Genomic DNA, 10,232 nt, shown 5'->3' with positions numbered 1-10,232 from the left:
TTTTTTGTAGAGCCAGGGTCTCACCATGTTGTCCAGGCTGATCTCAAACTCCTGAGCAATCTGCCTGCCTCTGCCTCCCAAAGTGCTGGGATTACAGGCATGAGCCAGTGCACCCAGCCTTATAAATGTTTCTTATCATACTTAAAGAGTTTGTTCTATCAGTAATTCCTAAAGGAATTATACCCAATAGGGCCAAATGAGGCATGTCTGGCTCCCCCTTCTTATAATGGCCTGAACTAGTTTTTTGAGCTAACTTTGTAATGTCCTTGGCTGAGAGAAGGGGTCCATTCAGATGGCTGGTGGGCCTTAGAATTTTGTTTTTTGTTTACAAAATCAAAAAGAGAAATACCAACAAACCTGTAGAAAAATGGGCAAATATGAAGACACTGTTCACAGAAAAGGAAGTACAAATGACTGCAAATTTATGAAGAGTTGCTTAGCCTTACTCATTATAAAATAATTGCAATTAAAACTAACCTAAGATACTATTTTCCCTTGTATTAGATTGACAAAAATGCAAAACAGTAATAATAAATTCTGCTGACAAAACAATGGGAAGACAGGCACTTTTCACACATTGCTGGTAGGAGTTTAAATAAATACAACCCCAATGGAAGGCCACTTGTCCCTATCAAAATTATGAATGCAAATCCCTTTAACTCAGCAACCCCATTTCTGAGAATTTGTTGTGCATCCACAAGTGTATATTCTTAAAATTAGATGTGTATACAAGACTATTCATTGTATTAATGTGACAGCAAAAGATCGGACACAAACATCAATAATAGACGAGGGTCTTGTTCTGTTTCCCAAACTGGAGGGCAGTGGCATGATTGTGTGTTACTGCAGCCTTGACCTCTTGGGCTCAATTGATCCTCCCACCTCAGCCTCCTGAGTAACTGAGACTACAGGCATGCACCACCATGCCCAGCTAATTTTTGTGTTTTTTTTTAAAGATGGGGGTTTCGCCATGTTGCCCATGCTGGTCTCAAACTCCTGAGCTCAAGGGATCCACTCACCTTGGCCTCCCAATGTGCTGGGATTACAGGTGTCTACCACCACGACTGGCCAAATGGGGAATTATTCTTGAAGCAATTTGAAAATGTCAGGCCAGGCACAGTGGCCCACGCCCGGCCTGTGCTGGTTATTCTTAATGTTTTTTCCTTTAGCTCAAATCTTCAACTTTCCGTTTCCCTCTTCCCCAGCATGCTGAGTGCTATGCTTCAGGGATGCCCTCTCAGCTTGGGCTGGATTGGGAAGATGGGAGGTAAAGTAGGAGGCAGAGCACAGGAGAGTGTGATCAGTGGTATTCATTTGGCAGGTTTTCCCTCAGTAGGTCAGCTGCAAGTTGGCAGCGGCTGTTTTTCTGTTTTGTTTTGTTTTGTTTTGTTTTGTTTTGTTTTGTTTTGTTTGAGACAGAGTCTCACTCTGTCACCCAGGCTGGAATGCAGTAGTATGATCTCGACTCACTGCAACCTCCACCTCCCAGATTCAAGATATTCTCTAGCCTCAGCCCCCTGAGTACCTGGTACTACAGGTGCGTACCACCATGCCTGGCTAATTTTTGTATTTTTAGTAGAGATAGAGTTTCATCATGTTGGCCAGGCTGGTCTCAAACTTCTGACCTCAGGTTATCTGCCCTCCTGGGGCTCCCAAAGTGCTGGGATTACAGGTGTGAGCCACCGCCTGCAGTAGCTGTTTCTCTACTTACAGCCGCAGCTACTGCTGGGCAACACTCTCCTAAAACTGTCTAGTTCTAACAACTGCTCCCTCCTCTTTCCCCTTGAGCCCTAGCAACTATACATTTTCCCCACAGCCCTGCTTTTGCTAGTCCTGATATGCTTGATCATCTTTGTTGCTTTTCCTTAACTATACACAAAACGTTATAAATAGTCCCTCTATTAAATTTTTCTCAGCTGCCCCATTTGAGCTTGCCATCTATTTCCTGCTGGGTCTTTGACTGATTCAGCTATTGAGCTGATGGAATGCAGAAATAAAATGGAGATTTTTTTCATTGTGTACTGCTTTACACTTTTTAGTTTCTGAATCCTGTGAATCTATTGCATACTCTAAAATTTTAACATATATGTTTTTATTAACTTTTCTTTTTGTTGAGATAGAGTCTTGCTCTGTCACCCACGCTGGTATGCAGTAGTGCGATCTTGGCTCACTGTAACCTCCACCTCCTGGGTTCAAGCGATTCTCCTGCCTCAGCCTCTCCAGTAGCTGGGATTACAGGCACGCGCCACCATGCCCAGCTACTTTTTTGTATTTTTGGTAGAGACAGGGTTTCACCATGTTGGCCAAGCTGGTCTCGAACTCCTGACCTAGTGATCTGCCCACCTTGGCCTCCCAAAGTGCTGGGATTATAGGTGTGAGCCACAGCACCCAGCCCTTATAAACTTTTCACTTTGAAAATAATCATATATTCATGGAGAATTGCAAAAAATAGTAGAGACAAGTCCCCTGTAGCCTTCAGTCTTCCTCAGTGGTTACATCTTATGTAACTCTAGCACAAGATCAAAATCAGGAAATTGACATTGATATGATGTGTGTGCATATAGTCCTATGCCATTTTATGATGTGTGTAGATTCATGTAAACCCACTGAAGTTAGGATACAAAACTATCCCATCACCACAAAAATCTCCCTTGTGCTATTCCTTTACAGTCATACCCACCCCCTCACCCTCACCATCCTTAACTCCTGGCGATCCCTAATTTGTTTTCCATATCTATGATTTTGTCATTTCAAGAATGTTATATCAATGGAATTATACAGTATGTGGTCTTTCGAGATTGGCTTTTTCCCACATAACACAATGCCCTTGAGATCCATGTTGTTGCATGTATCAACAGTCTGTTCCTTTTTATTACTCAGTAATATTCCATAGTATCAGTGTACAACAATTGGTTTAACCATTCACATAGCAAGAGGCATTTGAAGGCTGAGTGTGATGGCTCACACTTGTAATCCCAATACTTTGAGAGGCTGAGGTGGAAGAATCTCTAGAGCTCCAGAGTGTGAGATCAACCAGCCTGGGCAACATAGTGAGATCATGTCTCTACAACAACAACAACAACAACAACAAAAGCCCAGCATGCTGGCACATGCCTATAGTCCCAGCTACTTGGAAGGCTGAGGCGCAAGGGTTGCTTGAGCCCCAGAGGTCCAGGCTGCAGTGAGCTATGATCGTGCCACTACACTGCAGCCTGGGCAACAGAGTGAGATCCTCTCTTTCAAAAAAAAAAAAAGGCATTTGGGTTTTTTGCAGTTTAGGGCTATTACAAATAAAACTTCTATGAACATTCCTGCATGGATTTTTGTGTGGACATGAATTTTTATTTCTCTGGGGTAAATGCCCAGAAGTATGACTATAGGTCATATGTTAAGGTGTGCTTAGTTCTTTAAGAAACTGTCGGAGTCCCAGTGAGAGCAGAGGGTGCCAGAGGTAGGGGGCCGAGAAACAAAGTTTCCGGGGCTCCCTCCGGGGCCGCGGTCGGGGCAGCGCGTTTGACCGCCCCCCTCCTCGCGAAGGCAATGGCTTCCAAACTCCTGCGCGCGGTCATCCTCGGGCCGCCCGACTCGGGCAAGGGCACCGTGTGCCAGAGGATCGCCCAGAACTTTGGCCTCCAGCACCTCTCCAGCGGCCACTTCTTGCGGGAGAACATCAAGGCCAACACCGAAGTTGGTGAGATGGCAAAGCAGTATATAGAGAAAAGTCTTTTGGTTCCAGACCATGTGATCACACGCCTAATGATGTCCGAGTTGGAGAATAGGTGTGGCCAGCACTGGCTCCTTGATGGTTTTCCTAGGACATTAGGACAAGCCGAAGCCCTGGACAAAATCTGTGAAGTGGATCTAGTGATCAGTTTGAATATTCCATTTGAAACACTTAAAGATCGTCTCAGCCGCCGTTGGATTCACCCTCCTCGTGGAAGGGTATATAACCTGGACTTCAATCCACCTCATGTACATGGTATTGATGACGTCACTGGTGAACCATTAGTCCAGCAGGAGGATGATAAACCCGAAGCAGTTGCTGCCAGGCTAAGACAGTACAAAGATGTGGCAAAGCCAGTCATTGAATCATACAAGAGCTGAGGAGTGCTCCACCAATTTTCCGGAACGGAGACGAACAAAATCTGGCCCTACGTTTACACACTTTTCTCGAACAAGATCACACCTATTCAGTCCAAAGAAGCATATTGACCCTGCCCAACGGAAGAACCAGGAAGATGTGGTCATTCATTCAATAGTGTGTGTAGTATCGGTGCTGTGTCCAAATTAGAAGCTAGCTGAGGTAGCTTGCAGCATCTTTTCTAGTTGAAATGGTGAACTGATAGGAAAACAAATGAGTAGAAAGAGTTCACGAAGAGGCCCTCCTCTGCCTTTCAAAAGGGTGGTCACCTACACATGTTTAAGGTGTCTCTGCACATGTCTCAAGCCCATCACAAGAAAGCAAGTACAGTGTGGATTTCAAATGGTGTGTAACTTCAGCTCCAGCTGGTTTTTGACAGCTGTTGCTGTGGTAATATTTTTTACACGTGATGGTGATAGTCTCTGGTTCTCCCCATCCCTACAAAGGCTGTTGAACCACAGCACCAGGAAGCCTGAGAATGAATCCTGAGGGCTCTAGCCCAGGCTTTGTCCCAGGCTTTCTGGTGTGTGCCCTCCTGGTAACAGTGAAATTGAAGCTACTTACTCATAGTGGTTGTTTCTCTGGAGTGACTGTGTCCACAGTTCATTTTTTTCCAGTAGGAATAACTCCTTTTCTACATCCACACTCCATTGAGTCTCTCCTTTTCAACATCCTGGGATGAAAGAATTTGGCTTCTTTTTTTTTTGGACATCTGTTTTCACTCTTAGGCTGTTAAACAATAGTTATTGCTCTTATCCCTCTCAGATTCTAAGTACTGAGAGCGATGGGGCTGTATTGAATCTCTGTATGCACTGAGAACTGAGCTATGAAGAGGATCTTATTAAACTGCTGGTCTGACTCTATGGATTGACACTGTTCCTTTCTTTTATTGTGGGGAAAAAACCCCCTGAAAGTCTTGGGAACCCCCTAAAGTCTTTTGGGAATCCCCAAAAAGCATGGAAAGTTAAGTATTTAGCTACATAAATGTTGTAAGATCATATCTTATGTATAGGAGTAATAAGACCATTTGGAATTACTGGACTAATCGAATAGTTAAGGTTTCTATCCAGGACAATAAAATGTATTTTGAAAGTGCTGCTAACTAAAAAAAAAAAAAAAAAAAAAAAAAAAAAAGAAACTGTCAAAAGTATTTTCCAGAGAGGCTGCATCATTTGATATTCCCACCAGAAATGTATGAAAGATTAAGTTGTCACTATTTGGTATTGTTACTATTTTCTATTTTAGCTGTTATAATAGATGTGTAATGATATCTTATTGTTGTTTTCATTTGCAGTTTCCTACTGGGTAATGATGTTGAACATCTTTTCATGTGTTTATTTGCCAACTATATATCCTCTCGGCTCACTGAAGTTCAAGCGATCCTCTGCCTCCTGGGTTCAAGCGATTCTCCTGCCTTACCCCCTCCTGAGTAGCTGGGATTACAGGTGCCCGCAATCACACCTGGCTAATTTTTGTATTTTTAGTAGAGACGTGGTTTCACCATGTTGGCCAGGCTGGTCTCTAACTCCTGACCTCAGGTGATCTGCCCGCCTCAGCCTCCCAAAGTGCTGGGATTGCAGGCATGAGCCACCGTGCCGGGCCCACAATTGTATTTTACAACAGCGTAGGTATAAAGATGGATCTGATCCAGACTGTATTCGTTTTATATATTCATTATTATTGCTATACTCATTTTTTCTCCTTTTGAGATAAATTAAAATTTAAACATTTTTATGGGCTTCTGAAAATATCCTGGGTCCTAGACACTGGGCCTACTCTGCCTAATGGATAAGTCACCCCTGTTCCTCCACCAGTCTCACTATTCACTGAGATCTACTGTTGTGGAACAAAGTCTTAACTTCCTATCCTGAAAAACAGAAAACTCATTGCCTTCAAAATCTGACTGCCACTTGCCTTATAAGTCTTATTGACTCTCCTTTCCCAAAAGGATGCTTTTCCTCTGTTGGGCTGGCCTGACTCCTGTTTCTCCAACACAGTTGTTCCTGCTACCATTATTAGAGTTGCTTCTCTCCTTTTGGAATCTCCTTCCCCAAATTCTTACATCTGTCATATGGGGCCCAGTTCAATTTCTGGTGAGAGAGAGAGAGACACACACACACACACACACACACACACACACACACACACACGCAGAGAGAGACAGAATGGTACAGGCAGAACACATGAAGTAGATTTAAATAAGGTTAAATCCCTGCTCTGTCTTGAACTAGTTACTTTTCCTCTCTGAACTAAAGTTTTCTCATTTTTAAATTTCTCATTTCTATTTTCAGGATAATAGTACCCTTCTGTTAGGATTGTCATGAGGATTACCTGAGATAAAGCAGGGGTGCCCAACCAGTCCCTGAGCTACAGACTGGTAGTGGTCTGTGGCCTTTTAGGAATCTGGTTGCACAGCAGGAGGTGAGCAAGCATTGCCACGTGAGCTCTGCCTCTTGTCCTATCAGTGGCAGCACTAGTTTCTCATAGGTGTGTGAACACTATTGTGAACTGCACATGCAAGGGATGTAGGTTGCACATTCCTTATGAAAATCTAATGCCTGATGATCTGAGGCGAAAGAGTTTCATCCCGAAACCATCCTCCCTCTGCATCCCCTTCCCCCCACCTGCCCACCCCTTAACCCAATCTGTGGAAAAATCCCTCATACCAAAAAGTTGGGGACCACTGAGTACAAAGCAAAAAACCCTAGTAAAGTATCTGGCACAAAAACAAATTTCTTCCTTTCCCTTGTCACTTCTTCCTAAGGGTGCAAGCTTTCAGTGATCTATTTCTCTGCTGCAACTCCTATACTCTGTGTTTAATCAAGCCCAGGCAATCTTTTCCTGGATTGGGTTAAAAATATAAATAAATATAGGGCCGGGTGTGGTGACTTATGCCTGTAATCTCAGCACTTTGGGAGGCCAAGGCAGGGGGATTGCTTGAGGTCAGGAGTTCTAGACCAGCCTGGCCAACATGGTGAAACCCTGTCTCTACTAAAATACAAAAATTAGCTGGGCGTGGTGGCAGGTGCCTGTAATCCCAGCTACTAGGGAGGCTGAGGAAGGAGAATTGCTTGAACTCAGGAGGTGGAGGTTGCGGTGAGCCGGGATTGCGCCACTGCACTCCAGCCTGGGTGACAGAGTGAGACTCCATTTGAAGAAAAATACATAAATAAAATAAAATAAAATAAATATAAATAAACAGCTTTATTGCAGGATAATTGGCATACTATAGATTGTACCTATTTAAAGATACAATTTGGGTCTGTTCCAAGATAACCGAGTAGGAACAGCTCCGGTCTGCAGCTCCCAGAGTGATCGATGCAGAAGACGGGTGATTTCTGCATTTCCAACTGAGGTATCTGGTTCATCTCATTGGGACTGGTCGGAAAGTGGGTGCAGCCCATGGAGGGTGAGCTGAAGCAGGGCAGGGCATCACCTCACCCAAGAAGTGCAAGGGGTTGGGGGCTTTCCTTTTCCTAGCCAAGGGAAGCTGTGACAGACTGTACCAGTAAAATCGGGACACTGCCACCTAAACACTGCTCTTTTCCAATGGTCTTAGCAAACGGCACACCAGAAGATTATATCCTGCGCCTGGCTCAGAGGGTCCCACACCCACGGAGCCTTGCTCACTGCTAGTCCGAGATCACACTGTGAGGCGGCAAGCCTGGCTGGGGGAGGGGCGTCCGCCATTGCTGAGGATTGAATAAGTAAACAAAGCAGCTGGGAAGCTCGAACTGGATGGAGCCCACCTCAGCTCAACGAGGCTCACCTGCCTCTGTAGACTCCACCTCTGGGGGCAGGGCATAGCTGATCAAAAGGCAGCAGAAACTTCTGCAGACTTAAACGTCCCTGTCTGACAACACTGAAAAGAGCAGTGGTTCTCCCAGCACGGTGTTTGAGCTCGGAGAACAGACAGCCAGCCTCTTCAAGTGGGTCCATGACCCCCATGTAGCCTAACTTGGAGACACCTCTCAGTAGGGGCTGACAGACACCTCAAACAGCTGGGTGCCCCTCTGAGACGAAGCTTCCAGAGGAAAGATCAAGCAGCAATATTTGCTGTTCTGCAGCCTCCGCTCGTGAAACCCAGGCAAACAGGGTCTGGAGTGGACCTCCAGCAAACTCCAACAGACCTGCAGCTGAGGGACCTGACTGTTAGAAGAAAAACTAACAAACAGAAAGGAATAACACCAACATCAACAAAAAGGGCATCCACACCAAAACCCCATCTGTAGGTCACCATCATCAAAGACCAAAGGTAGATAAAAATCACAAAGATGGGGAGAAACCAGAGCAGAAAATCTGAAAATTCTAAAAACCAGAGTGCCCCTTCTCCTCCAAAGGATCGCAGCTCCTCGCCAGCAATGGAACAAAGCAGGACGGAGAATGACCTTGACGAGTTGACAGAAGTAGGCTTCAGAAAATTGATAATAACAAACTTCTCCAAGCTAAAGGAGGATGTTCGAACCCATCGCAAGAAAGCTAAAAACCTCGAAAAAAGATTAGACGAATGGCTAACTAGAATAAACAGTACAGAGAAGACCTTAAATGACCTGATGGAGCTGAAAACCATGGCATGAGAACTATGTGATGCATACACAAGCTTCACTAGCCGATTCGATCAACCGGAAGAAAGAGTATCAGTGATTGAAGATCAAATGAATGAAATGAAGCGAGAAGAGAAGTTTAGAGGAAAAAGAGTAAAAGGAAATGAACAAAGCCTCCAAGAAATATGGGACTGTGTGAAAAGACCAAATCTACATTTGATTGGTATACCTGAAAGTGACGGGGAGAATGGAACCAGCTGGAAAACACTCTTCAGGATATTATCCAGGAGAACTTCCCCAACCTAGCAAGGCAGGCCAACATTCAAATTCAGGAAATACAGTGAACACCACAAAGATACTCCTCGAGAAGAGCAACCCTAAGACACATAATTGTCAGATTCACCAAGGTTGAAATGAAGGAAAAAATGCTAAGGGCAGCCAGAGAGAAAGGTCGAGTTACCCACAAAGGGAAGCCCATCAGACTAACAGTGGATCTCTCGGCAGAAACCCTACAAGCCAGAAGAGAGTGGGGGCCAATATTCAACATTCTTAAAGAAAAGAATTTTCAACCCAGAATTTCATATCCAGCCAAACTAAGCTTCATAAGTGAAGAAGAAATAAAATCCTTTACAAGCAAATGCTGAGAGATGTGAAACTATTGCCACAATCAAGATACTAGATATACCTATCACCCTGAAAAGTTTCTTTGTGTTCCTTTTTAATGCCTCCCTCAACCCTCCCACTCCCCATGCCTCCTTCCCTGGACAAGCACTGATCTGCTTTCTGTCACTATTGGCTAGTTTGCATTTTCAAAAATTGTATATAAATGAAATCATACAATATATACTCTTGTTTATCACATCTTTCATTTAGCATAATTATTTTGAGATTCATTTATTCCTCATGCTGTATACATTAATAGTTTGTTCCGGCCAGGCATGGTAGCCCATGCCTGTAATCCCAACACTTTGAGAGGCTGAGGCAGGCAGATCAATTGAGGTCAGGAGTTGGAGACTAGCCTGGGCAACATGGTGAAACCCTGTCTGTACTAAAAATACAAAAATTAACTGGGCATGGTGGCGTGCACTTGTAATCCCAGCTAGTCATGAGGCAGAGGCAGGAGAATCAGTTGAGCCTGGGAGATGAGGTTACAGTGAGCCAAGATGGTGCCACTGCATTCATGCCTGGGTGACAGAGTAAGACTCTGTCTCAAAAAAAAAAAATCACTTATTCCTTTTTATTCCTGAGTAGTATTCTACTGCATGAAAATACTACAATCTGTTTATCCATTCATCTATGTATAGACATTTAGCTTTCCCCACCCCTCAGCTTTGAACTATTGTAAATAAAATTGTCATGAACAACTTTGGGTGGACATATGCTTTCATTTTGGGTGGACATATGCTTTCATTTATCTTGAGGAAATGACTAGGAGTAGAATGACTGGACTATATGGTAGATGAATGTTTAACTTTTTTTTTTTTTGAGATGGAGTCTTGCTATCGCCCAGGCTGGAGTGCAGTGGCGTGATCTTGGCTCACTGCAAG

The 10,232-nt window shown here is 44.0% G+C and overlaps 1 protein-coding gene across 1 annotated transcript; it reads left to right on the top strand.

Annotated features, from left to right (window-relative positions):
• Positions 1-3,441: 3,441 nt before the first annotated feature.
• On the top strand, positions 3,442-5,004 carry LOC129044205 (adenylate kinase 4, mitochondrial-like). The gene has a single exon (XM_054501932.2). The coding sequence runs from the start codon at positions 3,541-3,543 to the stop codon at positions 4,102-4,104; it is 564 nt and encodes a 187-aa protein (XP_054357907.1). The 5' UTR covers positions 3,442-3,540; the 3' UTR covers positions 4,105-5,004.
• The last annotated feature ends 5,228 nt before the right edge of the window (positions 5,005-10,232 follow it).

The sequence above is a fragment of the Pongo pygmaeus genome, chromosome 13 (genome assembly GCF_028885625.2).
Source record: "Pongo pygmaeus isolate AG05252 chromosome 13, NHGRI_mPonPyg2-v2.0_pri, whole genome shotgun sequence".
In the NCBI taxonomy this organism is placed as follows: Eukaryota; Metazoa; Chordata; class Mammalia; order Primates; family Hominidae; genus Pongo; species Pongo pygmaeus.
Note: the sequence above shows the minus strand (reverse complement) of the source record. Positions and strands in the feature narration are given on the sequence as shown.

Excerpts from the sequence above, each read along its gene's own strand:
- LOC129044205 (XM_054501932.2), top strand. The coding sequence starts at position 3,541 with ATGGCTTCCAAACTCCTGCGCGCGGTCATCCTCGGGCCGCCCGACTCG.